Source organism: Zosterops lateralis (assembly GCF_965231275.1).
Source record: "Zosterops lateralis genome assembly, chromosome: 18".
In the NCBI taxonomy this organism is placed as follows: domain Eukaryota; kingdom Metazoa; phylum Chordata; class Aves; order Passeriformes; family Zosteropidae; genus Zosterops; species Zosterops lateralis.
Window position 1 is genome coordinate 285,276 of NC_139778.1, and position 26,374 is coordinate 311,649.

General features: G+C 49.5%; 1 protein-coding gene across 1 annotated transcript; it reads left to right on the top strand.

Annotated features, from left to right (window-relative positions):
* The first annotated feature begins 279 nt into the window (after window positions 1-279).
* On the top strand, window positions 280-25,123 carry LOC310916962 (heparan sulfate glucosamine 3-O-sulfotransferase 3B1-like). Its single transcript, XM_083874873.1, has 2 exons — window positions 280-757; window positions 24,187-25,123. Exons 1-2 carry the CDS (start codon window positions 348-350, stop codon window positions 24,803-24,805), a joined length of 1,029 nt encoding a protein of 342 aa, XP_083730999.1. The 5' UTR covers window positions 280-347; the 3' UTR covers window positions 24,806-25,123.
* The last annotated feature ends 1,251 nt before the right edge of the window (window positions 25,124-26,374 follow it).

Below are 26,374 nucleotides of genomic sequence, written 5' to 3' on the forward strand. Positions count from 1 at the left end.
CGCCCCGCCCCGCCCCGCCACCAGCCAATGAGAGCGCCCCCCTGCGCCCCTAGCCCCGCCCTCGCTCATTATGCGAGAACTGCCGGCTGTGATTGGCTGAGGGCGCCGCCCGTCCCGCGGCCCGCCCCGCCCCGCCCCGCCGCTGCCTCAGCTCAGCCTCAGCCTCAGCCTCAGCCCAGCCCAGCTCAGCCTGCTCTGCCGGCGGCGGGAGAGGCGCTCGGTGCCGGCTCTGGGCTCTCGGCGGCGATGGGGCTGCGCTGAGGCTCTGCGGTGCCCATGAGGCGCCGGGCAGGGCCGGGCCGAGCCGGGCGGGCTCCAGCCATGCATACCGGCGCGCCCGCGGGCACATGGGGCAGCGCTTGAACCGCTGCCTCGATGTCCCCGTGGCGTCGCCGCCGCTGAGGCGGAGGCTGCTGCTGCTCTTCATCATGCTCTTCCTCTGGCTCTACATGTTCTACTCGTGCGCCGGCTCCTGCGCCGGGCTGCCGGCCCGCGGGGCGCCGCTGTCCCCGGGCGAGGCGGGCGAGGGGAGCGGCCCCGAGGGGCCGCGGGCGGGCCCCGACGCCGCCAGCCCCATCTCCAGCTTCCTCAACGGCTCGGGCACCAAGCGGCTCCCGCAGGCCATCATCATCGGCGTGAAGAAGGGCGGGACGCGGGCGCTGCTGGAGTTCCTGCGGGTGCACCCCGACGTGCGCGCCGTGGGCGCCGAGCCCCATTTCTTCGACCGCAACTACGGGCGGGGGCTGGCCTGGTACAGGTACGGCGGGGACGGGACGGGCCGAGCGGGCCCGGGGCGGGGAGCGGGCCCGGGAGTGCCCGGGGAAGAGTAAATGCCCCGCTAAACCTTTTCCCCGAAAAACAACCCCTAAAAAATATAACAAACTCAGAGCGCGGCCGCGGTCCCCGTTAGCCCGGGCGGCTGCGGGTTTTCCGCAAACCGAACCGTGTTTATATCTATAGAAAGGTTAAATACTGATTTAGTATTTTTGAGCGTTCTTATTCTGCTGTACTTGCAGGTCTTTTGCCGGGCAGTATTCTTATTCTTCCTGCAGCTCGGGGTGTTGCTGAGGGATGATGAGTGATGTGTCTGCCGGGGCCGCACGGGCGGAGCGCTCCGCGGCCGCACGTTTGGGGGTTTTTTTACCCTTTTGGGTGTTTTGGGGTTGGTTTTTTTTGGTATCCATTGGGGTGGGATTTGACTTTTTTTTTTTTTTTTTTTTTTTTTTTTTTTTTTTTTTTTTTTTTTTTTTTTTTTTCTGTGTGAGGAGGGAGCCGACGTGGGAAGCGTTTACCCGTTTGGGAATTTTTTTTTATGCGTTTGGAGGGGGTTTGACCCATCCCGGGAGCGCTGCCTGGGACTGGCAGCTCCACGTTCTGGATAAAACGATAAAACTTCCTCTCTCGCTCTCTCTCTCGCTGCGTTCGGTCCCCGTTGAGTTTCTCCTGCCCGTTCCCATCCCTGGAGCGGGTCGGGGTCCCGGGGGGCGATCCCCAGCCCGGCGCTGGACGGACCGCGGGCACTGCGGGATAAAGGGTGAACGGGATGGGTTTTCTCCCTTTGGGCCAGGAGAAAATTACAAATTTCTGCTTTGCATCCCGTAAGGAGGGATGTAACTGTGATTTCCGAGGAGCAGCCCCGTCCGGGCCGGTGCGGGCTCGGCGGAGGAGGAGAAGGGAAGAGCGACCGGGCACCCAGCGAGGGGCCAGCCCCGCTTCGGGGTCTTTCTCACCGATTTCTCACTTTCTTTTCCGATTGAAGCTCCTTTATCGGGAGTATTTTGAGTATGTTTTTCTACTGAGTGTTTACAGGGATAGTAAAGGAGCAGGATGGAAACTTTGACGCTGTGAAGTTACGAATTGTAACCTCTTGAAACTCCCACCCGGCAAGTCCGATTAGGTTTATGCCTGGTTTTTTAATGTTGCCATCCCTCAGCAGTTAGTGAAATGAGTGTGGGATAAGACCTGATGAGGAGGAAGTAATTCTTGAAAGCTATTTCGTTTTGGGAGGTTCTGTCATCTCGGTATAGGATGGAGTGTGTTGTCCCGCAGCAGCCCGAATAAAAACTTTGTAAATTCAGCTGAGTTTTAAAAATGTATTAATCTCGCATTTTGAAGGAGAACTTGCATATAACAAAGCAGAAAACCTGTCAGGATTTATTAGCAAAATGGTGTTGTATGTGTTGAATTCTGTTTTTAATTAGGCACCTAAATTAGACCATAAAATGGTTGATTAATCTTTTACAAGTAGGAGGTGGAAGGGGAGAAGGAGTGAATAACGCTTATGATTGAGTTCGTCTGTTATCCCAGATGTAGTGGGTGAAAGCCAATATTTAAAGGATACACATTATTTTTAAATTCGGAGAAAGGTATCAAAGTCGTGTTTAACTTCCTAAAGCTTCACCTTATCAGCTGCTGGATTTTGAGCGGTGCGGGCCCTATCCCTGCAGACACACTGCAGTTTTTCATTAGTATCTTTGCAAAAGGGGTGTTTTGGCTGAAACCTGACAAATCTCGAGGTCTGAACGGTGGTGCTCTCAAGCAGCAAGAGTAAGGGATGCTAGAAGTCTGGTAAAGTCGTGTGTGATTCACCCCGAGGATGGGAGTGTGTCTGGCTGCTGTGAGGCTGGGACCTGGCTCAGTTAGGGGGGACTAAATAATGCAAAATACTTGGGGAAGGATGAAAACCAGCAGACAAGTTGTTATATATATTGTGCGTTATTTCTGACTTAATTAGAATTAGATGCAGAAGTTTGTTGCTATAAATTTTGTCACTAGAAGTCAGATCCTACACAGAAGTAACTCCAAGCTGTTGCTGACTTCAGTGACTCTTGGCTTCTCAGCATTCCTCAAGAACAGTTTATTCCTCCCAGACCTAATGAGGCTTTTACTTATCGTAATATCAATAAGGAGATATGTTTATATTTTGTTAGTGGATCAGCACAGTTGGATTAAAGCCGCTATAAAAGGTGCGTAGTGTCAGCCTTGTGCAGTGAGCTGGGCAAGCCTCGTCTCTATTTTTCAGATGCTTTTGCTCAAATCGACTGAACTTTGGAACTGCGGGAGTTACTGTGTTCTCAGCACTCAGGTGTGGTGTAAATCCAATCCTTGGCTTTGAAAAGGTGAAGATAGAATTTTTGACCCATGTCTCATTTGAAGTGTGTTTTAGCTAGCTGGCTAAATTAGTTTATATTTGTCAGGAGTTTTTGTTTAAGTTGTTCCTTCCATCCAAAAATCTTTTTCAGATTTTCAAGATGCAGAGGCATCAGATTTAATTATTTAGCTTGATGAATTCTTCTTTTTTGAGGCGATTCTGATTAATACTGTTTAAATACTTATTTCTGTCTGAAGTTTTCATCTATCGAAAATAACTTTAGAAGGAGGGAACACAAACTTGTTCCTTGCTCCATCTTTTGTCAAGTGAAATGAAATCTGCTGGTTTGTTTCTGTAGTGTGGAATGCAGAACACTGTCAAGTGGGGCTGAGTATCATTCCCGAAAAGCAGGAGGAAAACAGGAAAAATTAATTTTTTTTCAATAGTGAGATAATTAAATTGGGTGGAAATAACTTCTGCATGCACATTGCAGGGTTCCCCCCTGCAATGAATACAGCAATGAAACTGCTTCTAGTGAAAATATGTGCCATGACAGAGGATAAATGGGATCCAGCCACTATTGCAAACTAATTTTATGAAGTGCCTTGAATTTTTGGATAGTTGAAAAGTTCTGTCTCTGCAGCAGTGGGGAGCTCAGCTCAACAGCCTGTGTGCATGTGTCTGGCTGAGCAGCCTGCAGGGACGTCGTCGTTCTCTTTGGGGTTTACTGTAGAACTTGTGGGGAAGAAAGAAGTGTTTCTTGCGAGCCTAGAAAATCAATTGTTTAATTTCTTTTATTATTTTTCTTAATTTAATTGAACAATGATGCATTTTGAAATGTCCTAGAGACTTGAAAGCCTGTTGTCCTATAGTTAATGTAAGAAAAAATAATTGTCATTAGTGTCACATGTTTGGGGTTTTTTCTTTTATTATTATTATTATTTTCAGCCCATTGTGCTGTAATGGCCAGTCCCTTCTTCCTTGGGCTGGGTGTTGCCAGCTCTACTCAACATCGCTGATTTAAATTTCCAGTCTGTAACTCTCTGCTGGGAACCCCTGTGCCGTGGCTGTGCCAGCGGTAACGGCAGCAGCAGGGCTAGGCTGAGCTCCTCTGCCTTTAGCAGCCCACCACTCTTATCCTTTTTTCTTCTTTTCTCTTATGGAAAATTCTTAAAATGATTGTGCTTTGTCTTCCCACTATTGCTAAGTTACCTTGATTCATTCTCCTTGCTGAGACTGGGTGATTTGGATCAGCAGGATCAGGCCCTGTGGTCTGGTGGAGTGAAGTTTGGGAACAGTCCTGATACCCCCCAACTGGACTTTAGGTGCAAATGACTGTGTCTGAGCAAAGACTGCTTCCCCACTGCAGTCCCACCAGCTGTGCTGGGTCAGAACCAGCATCTCCTAAATGACAGTTGTGTTCCCTGGCAAGGTTTTGCCAAACAATTTGGTATTGAGATTTTCTTCTCTCGATATGGAAAAAAAAAAACCAACTCAACTGTTGACCTTGCATTGTGTTGTGCTTAAGCAAGTGGGGATTTTTAATGGCCCCCTCAGAATGTGCACTGAGTTCAGTGCCCCCTTGGTTGCTGCAGGGGCTCCTGACGACACGTCCTGAGCTGCTGTGTAATGCTGGGAGGAAAATGGCCCCCAAAAAGAAGGACTGGGCTGCTAGAATCAGTCAGCAAGGCCCTTGTGTTTGCATGGAATCATTCCTTCAGATCTGAGGAGGGTTGAGCTGTTCAAACAGATGGCAAAGATTATTCGTGTTGCTGGGGTTTCAGTGCTCTGCTCTGTTTCAAGCATGTTGCCCGATATGACGCACGTGACAAGTTCTTCCCAGCACGACGCTGGGGGGATGACATTGTCTGTTCTGATCGGGTTTCATGGCCTCACCTGTTGAGCTGCTGAACTTTTCAAAGTTGACCAAGCGTTGGGGGTGACGGATGCGGATGGTGGATCTGCCTGGCTAATCGTGTTAGCGCGGGACCACACGGCCTGCCGGGAGCATTGTGCTCCTTGGCATGAAAATGATGGGAATGAAAACCCACAGGCTCAGCTCTGCATTTGGGATTTAGTATTTTTTTTCTTTTCAAGTGGGCCATGGCAGGTGTCTGTAACACACACCAAGCATTGGATATCTCAATGCACTTCCAGGCAAGGCTTTGTTTTTAAAAGCATCCAGCAAGCTCTGGGTGCAGTAGCTATAGAAACTCTACCCGAACCACTGTTCTTTGGAGTTGTATTTTCAATCTGCCTGATGATAGGAATGTCCTGTATTTGGGCCTCTCTTGCTGAGCTGCTCTGTTCACTTGAGCCTGGGTTGGGGCTATTTACCCATCCCAACTCAGAAGAAGTCTAATTTAGTGAGCATTCAGCACAGGATTCATGTCTCCTGGTGTTGTGACCGATGGGTTCAGCTGATAAGGAATGGGCCAGGGCTATGTGGGATGGGTAACACTTGGGTTCCAAGAACAATGTACAGTGGGGATGTTGTCTCAGTGGTGTAATTAGTGGGTCAGGGGCTACCAACTACTACCTGTTGTCCCCATATGGTGTGTGAGGATGGGCTGGAGAGGCTTCTTCCTTGGTTTGTGGGAAATGACTAAGTGCTGTGCTGGGTCCTGACTTGCTGCTGATGACTGTACTGGGGCTTGCCCTAACTGTTGTTGCAATTCCAGGTCTTTCAGCAGCTTGCTGTGTGTTTAATTAGCTTGCAGAAACACCGTGTGCTCTTTAAAGGTGCACAGCCCAGCAGCAGCCAGAAGGCAACAGAGTAAATGGACCTTATCTTAACGTTCTTAATGGAAACAAGGGGCCCTGTGATGAAACATATTGATTATCAGCAGGCTCAGAGGAAAGGTGGGGTGAATTCAGGACAGGTATTTTTCATGGTGTAACTTTGCCATCAGGGAGTTGCTCTGAAAGTGGCGGGGAGGGGTGCAGAGACAAGTCGGGGAGGGCATCTCATGGTCCCATAGGCCAGATGAGGGGAAGGAATGGAGGTCAGGAGCAGGGTCCCTCTGTCTCCACTTGGGGAGAGCAGGGTCTGCTTGGCTGGGACGCACAGTGTGCCTTAGTCCATTCATAATAGTGATCCAATGGGAACAATCTCTCCTGGTGCTACACTGGCTTTGAGTGTTCCCCATGGTGGTTTTCCTCTTAGGAATAGCCCTGAAGGAGAAGGAAGATGAACTCAGTAATGATGATTTAACATGCCTTTGTACTGGGAATGTCTGGAGGTGAGGAGGGTCTTTTGGGAGCTGTTAACCGGCTTGCCAAACGGTGACTAGAGAAACTTTATTTAGAGAAAAATAATTCCAGGTTCTTCTAAGTGCCTTACATCTGTGTTAACCTCCCTGGAAATGTCCTGGAAGTAGCCTGCTTCTACAGCAGTTTTGTTTTCTCCTCTCTGTACAGAAAAAGGAGGGAGGAAGAAACATCTCTACAGAGGGATGGTGTGACCTAGCCCTGGCATCAAGTGAGTCATGGCTCTGTTTGGCAGAAGGTCTGATCCAGAGTTTAATTTGCAGCCTGTCTGGGGTGCAGAGATGTGTGCCTGACCCTGCCCTTGGCTTGTACAGTGTCACACATGGAACCCAGCTTTGCTATCCCTGTGCTGCTGGGTGTCATCCTCCCTTGTCCTGGTCTTCTTGTGAGTGTTGTGCTGATAAAATTCCATAGGTCAGAGTTGTAATTTGTCCAGTGTTCTCTGCTGGTACTGCTGGGGGTTTCTGTGAATCCACCAAAGTGGCTGGTTTGTAGTAAAAGTGAGCAGTTGTAACCTTTCCCTGGAACTGGCACAGACTTTGCATTCATGTCAGTGCAGCAGGCAGCTCTTCCAGAAGAAAGGGAGAATTATTGTGCATGGGCTTTCATTTTATATGCCAATGTACAACATTATACATTGGTGGGTGGGTGTGTGCATTTGATAGATCCTTCCTAAAAGTGAACAGAAGGCCCAATCCTGCATTGCCACAAACATGGTCCAGCAGTACTGAGTATGACCGTATTCTGCTACACCAATTCCCTTTAAAAAATACCCTTTTTCATGTGGGAAGTTGGCTCTGCTGAGGAGAAGACCCTTCAGCAGCGTGTGGTGACAAAGACTGAGCCGGGTCCCCAAACATGACTGTGTCTAATGCAGCCCAGAACTCTGCCTGGGGAAGGGCTCCAAGATCAGGCCTTCAGTGCCTGTGCAGAAAACATCTCCACAGAAACCAAAATCCATTACAATTATTAACTTCAATAAATAAAGCAGCTTGAGAAGCTTTATATTAAAGCCCCAAACTTTCAGCCTCTTTTGATTATCAAATGCAAACTTGCATTAAAGCTTGAAAGTCTTGAAATTTGAAAACTTAAAACTTCAAGTTTGGGCGAATGGCACAGGGAGGAGTAGGAAATCTTTGGAAAAGTGCTCATTTAGTGAAAGGGCAATTGCACTAGTAGTAGTATTTTTGATTTGCAGTAGTATTTTTGATTTGGGATCGGGTCCAGGGGCTGTGGTGGCTGAACAGGCTCAGAGCATGGATCCTCCTGTCACTAGGGGGAGGACGAAACCCCGGCATCTTCCTCATAAAGTGCTTTGCTGCTTCACTGAGCTATTAAATATTTGTTTAAAAACTGGCAAGGCCTGCAGCTCTGGCATGCTTTCGATTTGTTTTTCTAAAGGTGTATTAGACTTGGAAGGAGATCAGGTGTTGGAGTAAACAGGAGGTGTGTCCCAGTCCTTTGGTCCCAAAGTGGCTGTACCTGGTCCTCAGCTGGTTTGTACACAGGGCTGGGAACGCTGTTGCTAAACGTGAATTGCAGAGGGACCTCGTGGCTGTGCTGTGCCCCACGTCTCTGCGTGTTGGACAGAATCTGCTGCCTGCACTGGGGTGCTGTGCCCCTGCCCTGAGCGCCCTGCACACCCCTCTGGTGCCACTTTAGCAAATTGTGCCAGATCAGAACCAGCGTCCTCCGTGCTGGGGGGGTCCCGTCTTCCACAAGTGGGTCAGAATGGAGCAACCTTGTGAAGGTCTCACCTGGGACCAGGGGAGCAGTGGTGGATGTCTGGGTGGCTCTGAGCATCCCTGGGCTGCTGCTCTGATTTTACTATGGCTGGACCAACCAAAACGAGCTGCAAAAAGCCAGGCAGCTGGGCACTGCCCCTTGTTGAGGACATGCTCAGCAAAGCCCATCTTCCTCTTTCCTAGTGCAGTGCACTGAACTGAATTTGTTGCAACTTAATACAAAGCTTGTAACTTTTTTTTTTCCCCTTTTAAATTTCCCTCTTGAGCTGGTCTGGTAACCAATGAGCCACGGGCATTCGGAAAATAGCTAATTTTGGTAGAGGGAATAGCTAATACAAGGCGTTGAGTAGGGAAGGAAGCCTTGAGAGGAGCTATCAGCCTTGCCAAAGCAGAAGTGGAATAGCCGGTTAGGGTTTCAACCCGGGTTTGCTGCAAGCCGCCAGGGGCCGGGAGCTGCTCTCTGCTCCCAGGGCTGGGAATTGCGGGCCGGGAGCTGCTGTCTGCTCCCAAGGCTGGGAATTGCGGGCCGGGAGCTGCTCTCTGCTCCCAAGGCTGGGAATTGCGGGCCGGGAGCTGCTGTCTGCTCCCAGGGCTGGGAATTGCGGGCCGGGAGCTGCTGTCTGCTCCCAAGGCTGGGAATTGCGGGCCGGGAGCTGCTGTCTGCTCCCAAGGCTGGGAATTGCGGGCCGGGAGCTGCTGTCTGCTCCCAAGGCTGGGAATTGCCGCTGGCGCTGCCCGGGCGCGCAGGAGGAGCCTTTGCCGGCCCCGCGGGTGTCACGCCGGGCACTCACCGGAGCCTCAGCCGCTGTCCTGCCACTGCTGCCGCCCCCGAGAGATGATTTCAAGGTCAAACTGCTCAATGCAGTGTAATAATTAATTAGGCTATATATAAACAGAAAGCTCATGCGCTTCTAAAGTAGATTTTAGGAGCTGGTGAGTTTCCCCTTCTCCGCCTTCTTCCCCACCTCTTCCTCCTCCGCGGGTGAGCCCCGCAGTTGTCGCGGGCTCGGCTGTTCCAGCAGGGCTCGGCTGTTCCAGCAGGGCTCACCACTTGGGTGAAGCAGCTGCACAGCTGGGTCACAGCCCAAAAATAATAGGGGCAGAGCAGCGCCTGCTGTGCCTCACCCAGTTCCCCCATCAAACCCCTCTCCTGAGCGCCGCGGGACAGGGCACATGCCAACTCCGCCTTCCCAGATGAATCGCTTTGCTCGGCGGTGATGCCTGGTGCTGGGAATAGCTGATGGCATTTCCCTTCGGTAACAGGCATTCCAAAGCTCCTGTTGCTCTGAGGCTCAGTCTAGCAAGAGCTAAGCTGGACAGCTTGTTCCCAGTGGTGGGGAACATGGGGAAGCTTCAGTGTGGGGTTCAAAGGCTCCCCGGAGGCATCGTTGTGTGGCTTTTGCAGAATGGAGGGGGAAGAATAAGCTGGGCTGGGTTTCTCAGAAGAGCTGCAGAAACTTAAGTTTGTAATGCTGCTTGAAACTAAACCCAAACAATTTGCATGACTTGTGACTCCTGGGGAGCTGAGGTTTGTATGATATCAAAATTGATAATGTGCTTTTATTTATTTTCTCGTGTATCTATATAAAACTGGTCAAAACTATCTCCAAACTCCAAATGTAAAAATTCAGGGATAACATTTATTTAAGTTCTGTGTTATTTTCAGTGTAGCTGCAGAAACATCTTAGAGAAAATTTAAAAAACCAGATTTTTTAACCAAGCATAAGTGATTGTGCTGTCAAGGCACTTGGAGAGAGGCAGAGCAGCTTTCAGTCCTTCCAGACCAGGTTTTACAGCAAAGGCACGTACGTGCTCGGAACCCATCAGCAAAGTCAGATCATTGGTTTTCACAGGGAAATCCTTGAAAACCAGAGACCCCACGTCCAGCTCCAGGAGCAGTGGGGGAATGAACATCGTCACTGCCCGTGTTTGCTCCGGCTTCCTCGGCCATCTCCTCACACATGTCTGGTGACTGAGGGCCACTAGCAGGGGTGAGGGCTGGTGGAGGAGATGCCCAGCGTGATGGGCTCCATGGGAGGGGTTGTTTTGGTCTTACAGGTTGTCCAGCTCCCTGGCTCTCCAAGGCTGAGCTGACTCTTTCTCACTTTTCAAGTACCAGGCTGCATCTATGTCCAGGGGATGGAGGCAGAGAAGAGAGAAAGGCCTTTTTGAGGCTCACAATGGAGCCCAGATCGGTTCAGCCCAGGTCGGAGGGGGTTGAGCTGTCTCTTTGAGAACCCAAGGGTTTAGAGATCAAAGGTGTGGGTGAGTCAATTACAATTCACATTTGGTTCATCCATATGTTTGGGTATTTGAAAAGCTTCAATGGTCACCCTTTTTATATCTCTTATGCCCATTGATTTGTTAATCTGACACTTGATTTCATCTGAATAATAATAGCTGTCATTCAGAGTCCTCAGTGTTCAGGGAAAAGTCATTTCACTTGGGTTGTGCTCTAAGGCCTTGGCAGACTGGCCCACGGTGCTCTTTATGTACAAGGGCTTGAAGGACTTGGGGATAATTCAGCCCCATGGCTGGCTTTGGAAGGAAATTGGCTTTGAATGAAAGCAGGGTGGGATGCTGGAGGTTGCTGCTGGGCTTTGGCACGTGTAGTTTTGCTCAGGAGGTCCTTCCTGGTTGCAGCCGTGGACCTGCCATTGCAATGTGTGGGGCGTGAGGAGATGGCAGGGTTACACACAGAAACAACCCAGGCCATCAGAAATGGGAAGCAGGCCCTCTTAAATACTGCCTGAGTGCTCTGGACTAGATCAAATCATCGGCATGGACATGTGAAGTCTCTAATTACGTGAATACCTTTTTAATGAGAAGCAGTGCTTTGCATCTGTTGTACTTGCAGCAGAGCATCTCTACCAGCTGAGCCTGCTCTTTAAAGAGCTCTTGGCTGGATGTCACTGACTGTTTATGGCCACGCCGTGATCCCAGGTAATGACTGGGCAGAAAGGCAGTCTGCAGACCGACCTGCTCCTTCATGTTTCCCTAATTGGCACCTGTCTCTCTCCTTCACTGGGAATCTATCTTCTTCCCAAGGCTGTTTTGGTTCCTTCTGCTTTACGCCAAGTCCTGCAGTGTCATTGGGGACCCAGGGATATGGTGGCACCACAAACCTGCAGCCTGATTGCCTCAATGGGCACGCTGGGTTTTTGTCTTGGAAATTAATTGTATTTTCCGTCTCTAATGCTTTGATGTGAGTTGTCAAAGGGAGGAGAGAGTCAGGAGGTTCATCCTGGCCTGACTAGAAATGTTGGTGGAAAAAAAAATTTCATTCTGGAGAAATGTCTCACTGCCCTGGTCTGTTTACCATGGAGAGATCTTGATTTACTGTGCTACTCCTTTATAAGAGCAAATCACAAATCCATTAACAAATGAGTCGAGGTGACAATCCCATTTGTGTTAAAATGTGTTTAGGGATCAGTACTGAGAGGATCACTGGTGTATTAATTTGCCAGGCCTTTTGTTCCAGTGGGTGGCAAAATTAGCTCATCCCGGTGAGGGTCACACTGACTGGGCCAGGGCACAGATTACTGATGGTTCAGGTTGTGGTTGGTGCCACCCCTCCCTTCTGAGAAGCAAACAGGAGACTTTCAGAAGTTAATTAGGTGTCTCAGCTGGGAATAAAGTCTAAACCAATTTTAAATTCTTGACCCAGTCAATGAAATGCTGAGGGTGAAGGAGCAGCTGGTGAATACAGGACCTGCTTGTTTGGTTGAGCACCCTCCTAGTTCTTCTCTGCTGGATTTGTTCTTCTCTGCTGTTACTGGCCTCAGGGAAGGTCTTCTGCTGGTCAGAGTGGCATCCCCTTCCCGTTACCATAGTTGTTTTACCTTTACCACAACTGTGCTTCACAGTTTCAAGGCTGGTTTGGGTATTGCTGAAGAGGCAGGTGGAATCATGCAGCTGAGGTTTGGCAGCACCTTGCTGGCATTGCTTGGCCTGTGGAACATGTGTACATGATCAGAAAGGGCAGAAAAAAGCATAACTTTCTTTTTGCATCATGAGAATGAAAAGCTGGCTGTTTTCTGAGCTGTTGTTTCGAAGGTCTTTGTTCTTCAGGTGGTGCTGGATGCCCATAGGATCCCTTTAGGTGCAGAAGGTGAATTCCTGGAGATCCTACGAGCCTTTTCTGAAAAACTGCAGATGTAAATGTGTCTCGAGGTTTGTTTCAAGCCTGGTCTGGCCCTGGTCACCCTGTGAGATCCCTTCCCACGTGCTGTGGAAGAGCTAGTGGTCTTTGGTTGAGATGTGATGTGAAAGATGTTCCAGGGCAGGTCAGTGCACAGAGGAAAGTGCTGCTGGGTGAATAAAGTGCATTGTTCCCCTCCTTGCTCTGTTATGTCCATGGTGAGGAAGAGGAGCAGGAGCAGCTGCCACCACTCCCTTTTTAGGACTCTAACTCAGCACAATGGTTCAAGCCTGACTTTGGCATGTCTTACCCCAAGGGTAGACAAATCACTGGTGATAACCCAGCATGGGTTATGATCTGCGGGGTGGGAACTGGGGTATCATTCAGGTCTCCTAAGTTTATCAGAAGGCTTTTTTCTCTAATCATGGCTGTAAAGACCCAGAGCAGGAAGGCTGGGCTTAATTAGGAGACATGTGTCTCAAAGTGGCAAACAAAGTCCTCCCTGTGCAAATGCTGGGCCACTCATGCAGGTGTTTAACAAAGGGCAACACTATCAGTGTAACTCATTACCTGCCCGTGCAGGCACACAGATTAGGACATTTGTTTCTGCGTTGGGGAAAACACAAAAGACCTCTCAGCAGGGCTGTGATTTATGAGCGTTGCATTAGGGGAACATGGTCCTACCCGTATCATGCTGGAGTGGCTGTTGACATGTATTTCCTTTTGGGGCTGGCTCTTTGCTATGTGGCTTGGGTTTTTTTTTTCCCCCACCTTCTAACAGAGTTGGAGCAGGTGAAATGTGGTAGCTTGGCAGTGCCCTAGAGGAGAGGCAAAGTCTGGGAAGTTAATCTCCTTGTAGTGCACTTCTGGGTAGAAATTTGTCAGGTGTTTCTGAATGTCAGCTCTCGTGGATCAGGGTTGGCCACTCAAATTCAGCTGCTTTTTGGTGTCTGGAGAGAGGCTGCTGCCATGGTCACTGCATGGTTACTTAACCAGGAGGTTAATTTATGAGCGTGTGCCATAAAAATCTATATACCTGCATGGATCCCACCCTAGAAGGGCCCAAATCAGAGGTTGTTTCTCTTGAACCGACTCCTTTTCTGGGAAACTTCCCTCCTGCAGCACGGCTACAGGAACAGTGTGGCAGTGTGTTGCTGCCATACAGGTGACTGAGGGGTCTGAGGTGTGACCATCTGCCCTGCATTTGTTTCACCAGATATGCCCTTTGGGTCCAAATCGAGGTGCACCCTGCTTGCTGGGCTCACCACCTCCAGCACACAGCAAAACAAGTCACTGGAGCAGGGCCTGGAAGATGAGGTGCTTAGGGGTGAGGCTGGTGGGATAACCTCCTGTGGGCTGCCTGGGTTAGGAATACCTCCTGGTGTCCTGGCCAGGTGCAGGAGCCCCTCTGGTGTCACCGTGGGATCAGCCAGGAGGATGTTCTGCTCCGTGTGCAGCACCAGGTAGTTTGACCCTTGTATGAATTGTGGTGCTACTTGGTTTGGGCATCTAATTCCTGAAACACCTGGTGCTCCTGGGACAGCAGCAGAACAGCAGAGGCTGTACTCTTTCTGCAGTGCCAGGTCTGTGTGTCTCAATATCCACTTCTGTCTCCCCCAAATTCCAGATCCTCACATCTCTGGGGCTTAACCTGATTATACCCTCCCTTTGCTGCAAGGAAGTATTTCCCCAAGACCTAGGAGGAAGAGAGATGTCCTGAAGACCTGTGAGGAGCAGTGCCTGGGGTGGCTTAACATCTTTGAGAGGATTAGTGCTGTTGCTACAATTAAGAGAGCAAATTGATAGGTGTGAAAGCTGTTTGGGGCTATGGACTCGATGGCTAAAGGTACCACCAGTACTGGCTGGTGCTCCTGCCACACTGGGGATTTGTGCCTGAGCCTTGGTGGCAGGGCTGGCATAAGAGGGAAGAGGCTGTGGTGTGAGCACTGGGCATTGGTGCCTCTTGGACAGGACTGAGTGGCTGCTGTGGGGCAAGAAAGCTGACAGCAAGGAGTGGGCTTTGGTTGGGGCCTGTGGGAACAGCCCAGTTGTTCTCCTGATGGAGTTGAAGACAAACCCCTGAGATCAGAATCTCTGTGTTAGTGTGGATTGTGTTAGTCCCACATCCTCTGCTGCAGGAGACCCTCCTGTCACCTGAGTACAATGGATGTGTTTTGGGTATCCCACCATCATCATTTCTTTGTCTGCTTTTAAGCCTCTTCCAAGCCAGGCTTCCTTTGCACAGGCGTACTTTGAGCTAGCCTTGCAAGAGCTGTGGGGGTTTTGTCTTTTGTGGTATTTTTTGGTTTATTTTTTTTTTCCTCTCCACAATTAAGCCAGCAACTCCAGACCCTGACTCTCTTACTTTCTGGTTTTTTTTTTTGAACAAGGATATCCTGTGCTTGTAGGTGCTGACCCAGTCCAGATGCTGGTTTCAGCTTCCCATGAGGGCAGGATTGTTGCTACCTAAGTAAAGCTGAGTTCAAGAATTCATATCTCTGGTGCAAGGATATCATGAACTAGTGCTCTTCCAGAGCAGAGTTTTGCAATGAATCTTCAAGTGGATCTATCAAATCTTTACACAGTAGGAAGTTAGTACACATAATGTTAACTCTGGGCTATAAATTATTGAGGGAGATGTCGCTGGTATTTCTGGTTGCAAAAGAGTAAGAGGCAGAGGCAGTCCAGAGAATTTATTTTTTAGCAAGAATGAGTTGTAAGCACTGAAATCTCTCCAGATGCCTAAAATTCTTCCTCTTTCCTCCCTTTCAGGCTGTTGTCTATTTAATTTATTGAAAAACTGTTTCTAGAGTTTTGCAATAAGCTCTTGCACACCGTGACAGTAATCTTGGCTTGTTACAAGCCTGCAAATGGTGCAGCTCTGGAGCAGTTGAGTAGCTGCTGATTTCCCAGAGAGAGCAGAGCTGAGCTGCCTGCTCCTGGTGGAAATGCTGGGGACTCACTGGTGGCCTCCAGGTGCCAGAAGAGAGGGAAGAGGATTACACTGGTGCAACTGTGGCACTCCTGTAGGGATAAATTCCAGTTAAACGCTCCAGCAGAGTGCACGAAGAAGTTCCATGGAGCAGGAATAAAACACACGGTTTGATGTAGACAGTTGGTGCTGCGATCAGCTGATAAAGGATCTTTAGTCCCAGTTTGCCAGTTAGCTCAGTCATATTTCCTGCTGAGTTTAGGGGATTTTTCCCTCTTGAATTATGAGTTTCACTCTGAGAACTTCCTCTCCCTGCTCTGCTTTTAAACAAAACCAGTCTTTTTGTCCTTTTTGGGGGAAATGGAGACAGATTAAAGTAATCTCACTACTTGACCAGTGGACAGCACAGCCCAGTGATGCGGGGCAATATTCTGAAGAACTCACCCATAAACAGCAATTAGCTTTTAATTGTGGCTCTGCCACCGGCTTGGGGCTGCAGGAGCAGCACCGGGCCCTCTTTGTCGCCGGAGCGGCACCAGGGGGGACCCTCGGCCATGAAAGGGAGCGGCGCTGACTGAGAGGAATAAGATGCTCAGCCCCACCCCCTTACTGTGCTCAAAAGCTCTTATTTTCAGAGCAAAGTACTATTGAAGCATCGGGACAATGGAGCCCAAATCCTGCTGGGGGAAGGGAGATGCTGGGAATTGCATCTTTTGTTGCTTTTCCTTCTTTACTTGCCTATGGCCTTCCCCATCCCACCCTCCAAGAAATCCACATAGATGCTCACTAGCTGATAATGCAATCACTTTCTTGGGACCTCGCTAATAGGATTATAATTATTACTGGAGATGAACTGGAGTGAATAGAATATTTACCATTTCATCCTAAATTATTGTAAATCCCTTCAAAGCAGCCCTTTGATATGTAAAGTGCTGCTCCTCTCTCCCCAGTGAAAATAATTATTTAGTGGAAGTTCGGCGTTTTAAGTATGGTGGGGAGTAGAAAGAGGCTTCCGTGTCTAAATAAAGAGAAGAGGAGGGCCTGCGTAATGAACTGGGGACATTGATGAATATCTTGCCTGGCTCCAGCAAAGGAGAAGGGAAAGTTCTTGCTTAGTGGTTGTAACATCTCATGCTGTTATTTGGGGAAGAGCTGAAAAAATAATTGGAAATTTGGCCCTTCCTAATCCAAAGAAAGCTCCACATCCCTTGCAGCCCCTGTTCAGTTGGTGCATGATCTACCCAGTGACAGATGCAACATTCTGAGTTTGTTCTGTGAGGCTGGAGGAATTTCTATTTGAGGAATGACCAAGTAGCCTGGGAGTCCTCAGCCTGGCAAAGAGATTTCCTGGGGGAAGGTTTGGTGTTCGTCAGACTCGGAGCTAGGCTGGAGACGGAGGGAGAGACAGAACTGGTGTGATGGTGCAAGGACTGGGGCTGTGGTGTGAGGGCAGGGGCTGCTGAAAATGGGCAGAGCAAGGAGCCTTTCCTCAGGTGGGCTGTGCATGCAGAGGTTCAGCTGGAATCATAGAATGGCCTGGGTTGGAAGGGACTTTGAATATCCCTTCATGTCGTCCCCCTGCAGGGATGCCACCAACTAGACCAGATTTCTCAGGGCCCCATCCAACCTGACCTTGAACACTTATAGGAATGGGGTGGCCACCTAGACAAAAGGTTGGAAGAGAGATTGATTTAGGATTATTAGGTGGACAAAGTGCATCAGACAAAAGAAGACCTCTGGAGCAGAATTTGGATGGAGGCTGGGAAAGCAGTGGGGGATAATGTGCTGCTTGCCCCATTCTTGCTCTGCTCTTTCCCTCCTCTGGCCAGGGCTGGAGATCCCCAGGCCACAGGGGAGGAGAGGGCTGCACCCTGTGGGCACATTCATGTGAGCTTCTGCACGGAGGATGCACTTCTCCCAAGTTTCCAGGGTGGTCTCGGCTCCTTGAACCCTTCCTCCCAGAGGTTGCCCTGCATGGAGCATGAGCTCAGGTAGGAAGGGAGATGGCTCCAATCAGCCACCTCCAAGACCATCTTTGCCTTTGCCTCCTTTGCCAAGGTACGGGCATCTCCCAGGAGTGGTGGCAACATCACTCCTCCGCCTCCCAGAGGTGTTTGTGGAACCTGGGCTTCTCTGTTGTGCTTTCTGGTGAAAGCATAAGCCTGTCCTGTGCAGGCAGAACTCTCACCAAGGGTTTCTGCTGAGCTAAGTTATTCCTCCCCTATAGGTTGCAGCTATATGGTAGACCATATATGGCACTTCGATACAGAAGGCAGCAGCCCTGCAAGGGATAGCATGTCATATCTTGGTTATGAGGACTGCTTCTAATTAACCAACTTAATCTCATGCAGTAGGGGAGGCATTTGGATGAGAGATGTGTTTTGGCTGGCACGGGGTAAGAGGCTGCCTTTGCAGCAGAGGCTGGTGGAGCTTATTACACCCATTGCTGTTCCCAGAGGCACAAACCCTCCAGGGTTTGTAGGTGGATCAGGCCCTGCTTTGTCCAGGTTGGTGCTTGGATGCTGCTGCAAACTCTCTGTTCAGCTCTGTGACTGGGTTAGCTCCCTGTGTCCCAGCACAGAGAGGGTCAAAGCCTCTGTGGTGACTCCTAGGTCTGATTTGAATGCAGTGACTTTTGAAGAGGTGGATAAAGTCTTTTATTTAAGAAAAAGAAAATAAAAGAAACCCCTAACCCCACCCCCCCAAAAAAAAAACCCCACAAGAAAACAAACATCATACTACTCCTAAACCCTGGTATTTGCAGCAGTATTGCCCCCTTCTTGGGGCACTGCTTGCTTTGATTTGCCAGGGCCGTTTGGTGTGTCCCAGCTGTGCCATGTGGAGTGGGGACAAAGGGCCCTCTGCTGCTGCCCTGCATCTCCCCACTCCCCAAAGCTTTGATGGGGTTTTTTATCTGCATCAGAGGAGCATAGACCACACTCCACAGCCAGACCAGAGCCTGTTCCTGTGGGGTACGTGGTGATGCTGCCCATGGCCACTGGCTCTTTGGTCCCACTGAAGTCCCTCATGATGGGTGCTCTCCACACACCATTACTGTCCACTCCCTCCTTTAATCCCCAAAATTCCCCAGCAAGGGAAGGGCACCTCACAGATTTGAGGGCAGGGAGCAAGGAGGGTGAGAAAAACATTAATTTCAGGCTGGCATTTTTTTTCCTCCTTTCCCTCCTCCTTCACCTACTCCTTCCTCACCCCCAAAGTTCATTAATTCCCATCATCTGGTTTGTGTAATCGTTGTGGCGAGTGTTTGACTGAGCTGGATAGGGTTACATCCATTTCAAAAAGGCTGAGGCTGGTTCCCAGCCATTCCATTTTATTGTTCTATAATTTGCCAACCCAAACAACAGACTTCTGCTTGAGACAAAGGCACACATGTTGCTCTTACCACTGGTCATAAAAAGAGGAGAGACTGCCTGCTACTGTACAGGTCTGTGGTGCAACAGCAGCTGAAGCCAAGAAAAATTTTGGTAAGATGATGTATCAAATAATAAAGCAGCATACCCCCAAAGAGGGATTTGCTATTGCTACTTCTCTCTATTTCATCCTCTTCCTCCATCTCCCTCATTCCCCCATCCCACTGTTGCTACCAGGAAGCAGAGTCAAAGCCAAGAAGGTAATTTGGTTTTCTGAAAAGGAACCACTTTTTTCTTCTTGAAACATCAGTGAGGAGTGGGGTAGAAACTAGCCAGAAATAGGTTGGATGCTCTGTGTGTGCAGTGCTGGGCTGCAAAGCAAATGGTTCTGGGTTACAGACCTGAATTTGACATGAACGTAGCTGATGTCCAAAATAGTTTGACTTGCTTTTCCTCTCATTTCCCATGTTTTCCTTGCTTCTAGGGAGCAGGTGTTGGGGGGAAAGTCCAGAAATTCTGCACTAAAGCTGGTTCTTGCTGTATTTGCTGGCAGAGCTGCTGTGGGGACTGCTGTGAGTGCTCCCCAACCTGCATCTCAGAGCTGCGTCCAGGTGCTCTGGTATTTCATTCTGACCATAACAGCACTTCTGCTTTTTCAACACCCCTTAAACAGCTGTCCATGTCCTCTAGGGGAGTTTTGTCACCTTTGCCAAGGGAAATTGAGGAAGTGTGGTAGTGTAGAGCAGAGGGGTTTGAGACTGGAAGGTGCCACTGCTGCAGCTGCATCACGGGACAACCCGATTTTAAGATTTTCCTGTGGGACTTGTCACTTGAATTTGTTGGAACAGGGGTAACATCTCCTAGAGTGATGCTGGGTGGTTCCAGGTGCTGGATAGGAATATATCCAGAATGGAACCTTCCTTGGAAAGAAAAGCCCATCTGCTCAACTCTGAGGCTTCTGTTGTGCAGTAGGACACCTGACGGTGACCCACAGTTGTGTCTGCAGCCCCCAGCTGAGCTGAGCTCTGGGCTCCGGCAGAGTGTGAGGGTTTATCCCAGCAGGTGTTTGCAGAGGCAGGAGGTGCATGGGGGGACCAACAGACATCCCTAGGGATAAAACCAGACACCACTGCTGTGCTCTGCCCTGTGCTGGTCTGTCCTACCTGCGGCAAATAATCCAGCAACAGGTTGTGGGGGTCCGCTCACCCCCCTGGCCTGTTCCTCCTTGAGAAGTAGCAGCAGATTAGCCTGGAGTCCCTCTGTGCGGAAAAAAGCTGCCACAAAGGGCATTAGACTTCAGGACTGGATTACCATGTGGCCACCTGTCATCCCCACTTTGTAAATTTATCTCACTCTGGGTCCGGTTTTCACATTGGAGAAGTTTGCACTTAAAAAGCTCCCATAAAATCCCCTGCCCAGTGCCTCTCCAAGCAACAGCCTGGCTGAATTCATCTTGGTATCCCTTCTTATTCCAGCCTTCAGAGCTGCGTGGGGCTGGGGATTAGGGCTGTTTGAATGAAGAGAGCCTTCATTACATTAGTTTAAGTGGTTAATAGGTAAAGTAGGCCAATCCATCTTTAGACTAAGCCTATCACTTTGCCTACGAAGGGTGCAGGCTTCACCGAGGAAATGTTCATTAAAGGAAAAGCTTTTCCTCTGTCTCTCTTGATATGTTAATAGCTCAGGGTTAGGGGCTTGCTCTTTGTTCAAAATTCATAGCTGTGCAAAATTCATTGCTGTGCTCACAGAGCAACTTCCTCTCCTCGCTGGGACCCAGGTGCTGGGAGCTCTGCCCTGGTCTGCAGTGCTGAACCCACCAGTGCATTGCTGGCTGGGGAATAAAGGATGGTGGGAGTCTGCTGGTGCTCCTCATCCTCATTTCCTTCTTCCATGCTCACTAAGCTGGTGCCTCACCCCTTTCCAAGCAGGGAAGTGGGGATGGAGTTCAAATGAGAGGTGGAGGCAGTACTTCAGTGTTGGGACTCTCTGGTGTGGGATGTTCTCATGGCCAGAAGTATTCGTGGGTTTGAAAGGATTAGACAGTTCACAGTTGCTATGGAATGGGATGATTTGGATGCAGATGCTGTCTGCAGAGGTCTTTGAACTCCGGGTTGCCAGAAGGCAGGAGGATAACAAGGCAGGAGGGATGGCTCGCTAAGGTTTTCATACTGTATTTTCTGCTACAGTTTCCGCAATGGCCCTCAGTGGTGTTTCTATTGAGCCCTGGGGCTCAGCTGAGCTCCCTGTTTCCCACAGCCTGATTCCCTCTGTCATCTCCCTTTGCCCTCAGTGGACAGCAGTGGTAGCTGCACCTCTGTCTTTCTTAGCATGGCTCCTGCTGTCTTGGAGCCCCAGAGGCAGACATGTTCAGGTCTGGATCTGGTCCTCCCTCCACCAAAATGTATGTCCAGTGTGTTGTGTTGGAGCTGCAGTGCTCTGCTGGGCCAAGTTGCCCTTCTCCAGCTGTGGCTTGAATGGGAATAAATTCTTCTTGGTGATTTTTCCACCACTGAGTTCAGACCAGCCAATGTACCAGTTTCTTCTGTCCCTGAGGCTTTGCTGTCCGTGTCCCAGCAGGATGGATGGTGCCTCTGTGGGAGGTTATGGAAACCATGGGAAAGCTCCTCACAACTGACATGCCCATGCAATAGAACTTTGCTTTCCTGGATGTGGTGTTGTCAGAGGTTCAAACCACATCCATGGGCCACAATATTTGGCTTCAGTTGCAGCCGTCTTCCTTTCATGTAGCCACTTTTCAAACAAAGCAGAGTCTGAGACAATCTTGAGGGTCTTAGTTTTGAGCTATGCCTGGCATCTATGTGGTGCATGTAGGGAGGGCAGGAGCAAGGGCCTGAGGGATGTTTTTGGTGGATCCAGGTCTTGTACATGGGTTGAAGGTTCTGTTTCTACCTCTGCCCACCTCAGTCTGGGTTGGCCAACCTGAGGGCAGTAGGTGTGTCAAGGTATCTTGTTTAGTTTTGCTTGCTGTGATTCGCCACCAACAAAATGTTCTTAAATTGCCAAGAATTCAGGCAAATATAATCTCTCCAAAAATAACAATCTGGGAGGTTTAGACTTGCCCAGAACTGAGTGTTCAGCTGCAACTGCAGTGTGGGTCCAGGAGATGAACTGCTCTGCAAAGGGGCTGACACCAGGCCAAGGGATGCCTCGTAGGTAAAGAGTTTACTCCCTGCTTTCTTCCACTTATGGTGCACTCCTCTGTATTTGCTGAAATGCTAATTAGGAGCCTGTGTTTCCCAACTGGATCACTTGGCACTCCATCCCCAGCAATTTCCTCCTGTTTCACAGCCCAGTCCTACCCAATGCCTTTCTTGTGCAAGGAGGGGAAAAATAAACCTTGCATCATTCCCATGAGACTGATAAATACTGGCTGTAGTAGTCCTGGAGGAGAAATCAGTTCCAAAATGCAGGGCCCCATACAACTAGCAATCCTGACCTAAAGCTAAAGAGCTTCAGTGCAATGCGGCAACCTGAGAATGTTTTGGGAAGCTTTCTCCTCTCCAGGCAGATCCCAGGCCATTAAGGACTTTATGGGTGGAAAACAACCTCTTCAATCAAGCTGAAAAGCAGTTGGTGGCCATTGCAAGACGTAGAACTTGAGTTTAATGTGGCCATAAAAGGAGACACCACTTAATGAGCAAATGTTGAAATCTACATCAGCCCAAAACAAATTTAAGAGTTGCTCTGAGCATTATTGAGTGGCCCTATTCTGTGACAGCATTATGGGGTTGCAGAGTTGGCCAAAAGGGTGAAGGACTAGTCAGAATTTTATTTTGGTTGCTGTTTTTGGCACACACACTGACTCCTGCCTTCCAGAAGCTTTTACATCTCAGGTATCTGGTAGACCAGCGTGATTTTTATCTGCATGTGAAACTCCATGTCTGTGGACTTGAAATCCCAGCCTTCAGGGTTGCCACCACCTCTGGCCATGACTGGAAGTTTCCACAAGCTGATAGACTGTTCCTCCACAGTCCAGCTCGTCCATCACCACTTCTCCCAGAGTGCAGACCTGGGACAGGGGCTGTCTCCCACCTTGGGACTGCAGAGAAGGGGCTTTGTGGGCACCTCCAGGCACAGCTCACATGGAGGATGGAGGTGCAGCCACTGGGTGTCCCTTGCCAGTGAACACCTTGCACAGAGATAATGCCAGAAGGTGCTGAAGTAAAATACCACTGTGAGCTCACCACTAGTTGCATAAATAGCTACTGACCAAATTTCATAGACATGGTATGATTTTCAGTGCAAACAGACCTCTCATTCCTGAATCCCCTCTTACTTGCCTTCAGAACAGACTGATCAGTTTTCTTCACTTGAGTTCTTAATCAGGGCAACCATTGTCTTTAGCACAAATGATCAGTGGCCGTTTTAATTGGAAGAGCCCTGGTGATCTTTGTTGTGGAAGCATAAAAGCAGTGAGGGAGGAGATGGCTTTTGGGAACAGCCTCTGCAGTGTCATGGGCTGAGGGAAGCACAGCTCCAGGCTTGCAGATCATGCACTGGCTACTTATTTCTCTGTGCAGGGTGGATCCTTTGAAAACTTAATCAAGTTTTGTAGCTTTAATTTTGTGCCTGAGTCCCCTTTTATCCTTTCTTTTCAACTGTCTCACAACCCAGAGCAAATGAGTCCATTTGGGCTATAAAGGGAAAGAGCTGGCAAATGGTCTGAAATATTTTATCTTGCCTAGTGAATGACAGGAAAAAATTACTCTTCCTGCTTCATGCCATTTCCATAATTTCTGCAAGCTCCCAACTCTTTACCCATGTGGGTAATAAGAGCCAGGGAATAAGGTGGAATTGCCAAAAGCTTTAAGTTTTAAAAGTACTTTGTGAAGGTATGTCCTACCCCTGTGCTAAGGCTGTGTTCTCCACAATATCCATATCCCATACCCTGACCTGTTGTGACCTGGGGGGCAGTGCTGGGGTGGAGTTGTCCCCATTGTCTCCTGGATTGGGGTGTGCTGAAGATGCCACGGGCAGCTCTTGATGCCCTTTCTATTTCATGTGAGGAAAAAGGTGATAGAGAATAGTAAAGCAGGGGGTGAAACTGGATGTAAGAGGATACCTGTGAGTGAAGTCCTGCTGTTGGCAAGCCAGGAAGAAATTGCACCCTGTTGCCTGAACTGGGAAAAATTTTGCATTTGGGATGCTGAGGGAAAGTGAGGCAGATGTGCTCTAGTGATCTCCTGCTTTCCTGCTGTACCATCCTCTCATTCCCATGGGGAAATGAGCTCTGGATTGTGGCTGAGGTCTCAGTGGTGTTGACATGAGCCAGAACAGCCACCTGGTGCAGCTCAGGACCCCTCTTGACCAGTCTGGAGGTGGTGTGGTACGTGCAGCCATGGTCCAGGTGCAGAGTGTAGCTCAGCTAATCCGCTCATGGAGAACTGGGGGATTACTCTGTTGGATTCTAATGCAGTGGCCTTTAATAATAATCCCCCCCCAATCCCTAAATCAATGGGAAATGGGTTTCTCTGTATGATCCGAATGGCCTGTGAAGGCATTTTAGGGAGAAGAATTCCTGTGTGTCTGTGTGTGAACATACGTGTAAATGCACATGGATATTGTTGTTCCTTTTCCTTGCCCTTCTGACCCGTGTCTGTGTGTTTTGCTGGCAGGGACCTGATGCCCAGGACACTGGAGGGGCAGATCACCATGGAGAAAACCCCCAGCTACTTTGTCACCAAGGAGGCCCCAGCCCGCATCTCCTCCATGTCCAAGGGCACCAAGCTGATCGTGGTGGTGCGGGACCCCGTGACCAGAGCTATCTCGGACTACACCCAGACCCTCTCCAAGAAGCCTGACATCCCCACCTTTGAGAGCCTGACCTTCAAAAACAGGACTACGGGTCTGATCGACACCTCGTGGAGCGCCATCCAGATTGGCATCTACGCCAAGCACCTGGAGAACTGGCTCCTCTACTTCCCCATCGGGCAGATCCTCTTTGTCAGCGGGGAGAGGCTGATCAGCGATCCCGCAGGGGAGCTGGGCAGGGTCCAGGACTTTCTGGGCCTCAAGAGGATCATCACTGACAAACATTTCTACTTCAACAAAACCAAGGGCTTCCCGTGCCTGAAGAAGGCGGAGGGCAGCAGCAAACCCCACTGCCTGGGGAAGACAAAAGGCAGGACCCACCCTGACATCGACCAGGAGGTGGTGCAGAGGCTGCGGGACTTCTACCGCCCCTTCAACATGAAGTTCTACCAGATGACAGGGCAGGACTTTGGCTGGGACTGAGCCTGGCATGGGAAAGTCCCCTGTTATTACTTGCCCAATGTGGTTTGCTTATATAAAGAGATATATATGTATGTAAAATGTACAGAAATCTATTTTATAATAATTTATTTTTAATTCCTAAGCAATTAATTCACTAAGCTGCCTAACTGCACTGGCTAGAACGGTAGCCTGTAACCTGTTTAACATTCCACAGTGTTTAATTCTAATGTCTCTCCTTCCCTTGTTTTTTTCCCCTTCTGCTTTCTCTTTGATTTGGTTTGTAACAGACAGTGCTTCCACTTTTCCTAAACAAAATTTGTATTTAAAAATCAAAAGAAGCAAGGGAGGGAAGGGAGGGAGGGAAAGCAAAAGTTTATTTTTGTTACGGGTATCTGGCCTTTATAAACACTTGCTTTCCCTATTCCAGTGTCCCAGTCTCTGCTCTGCTGTTGTGCTCCCTCATCCCACAGTTTTCTGGTCAGTCCCACGGCCCTGGGGGGTATTTCCCTGGGGCGAGGTGGGAGGAAGGCTGGGCATCCCTGCACCCCACATAGCTCTGCTGAGCAGCAGCGAGTTGTCCAGTGGCTGTGGGAACCCCAAGCCATAGGGCTCCTGCTCAGGATTGCCAGGAGGGCAATGTGCTCTTTTTCCAGCAGAGAAGCTGCAAAGCCTGTTGCATGGGCAGAGCTCTCCTCAATACAATTTTCCTTCCTGCTTTTTGTCCAGGAGCATCTTTCCCACAATCCTTCTATGCATTTAAAATCTTTACTGCAGGACAAATGTAAAATGCTGTCTGTGTGTGACGTGTGTAGTGCTGGTCAGTGTGACCTGCAGAAAGTGTCACTCCAGGAATGCCCCTGCACACCAGGCACTGCTGGGACATGGCAGTGCCTGCAGCACGTGCAGCACCCTCCACCCACCAAAGACACCAGCAGAACCACTGGGAAAACCTCAGGTGTCCGCCTGGCATCTTGCCAAGCAGGGAGTGCCTGGAGCACAGGCCCTGTTACCTCCAGCCCCACGGCCACCACAGCACCTCCTGGTACATGAGACTGCAGAACATCACCCTTAGCCCTCTTAATTCCCATCACTTTTTGGTCCAGCACCCCATCAGTGGTCTCTCCCAAGGAACATCATTTGCTAAGAGCCAAGAAATGCTGTTTTGCCAAAAAGAGGGAATCTGTAGGAAGGCAGGGGGGAATTGGGGCACACTGGGGTTGGGGTATTCCCTGCAGTCCCCGGGTGCACTGGCTGAGCACAGGGGTGGCAGCCAGGCAGGGCAGAAGGCTCCAAATATGTAACCATTAACTTGGATGAAACCCTTCTCCTTGGGTGTAGCCAGCTGCTGTGGGACTCCAGGACAGGTTAGGTGGGCTGTCCTGAGAGTTCTGCCGGTGTTTTGTGAGCTCAGGAGGTCCTGATAAGCACTGTGTGTGTCCAATGCCTTATCATTTCTGTCAGAGGGTCTGCCAGCTTGACTGGAACACTTTAAGAGTAAGGTGGCAGCAGAAGTGATTTTTCTCAGCAAATTTTTAACAGAAATAGAGCTATGATGTCTTTGGGCAGCAAAATCCCCCACACCTCACCTGC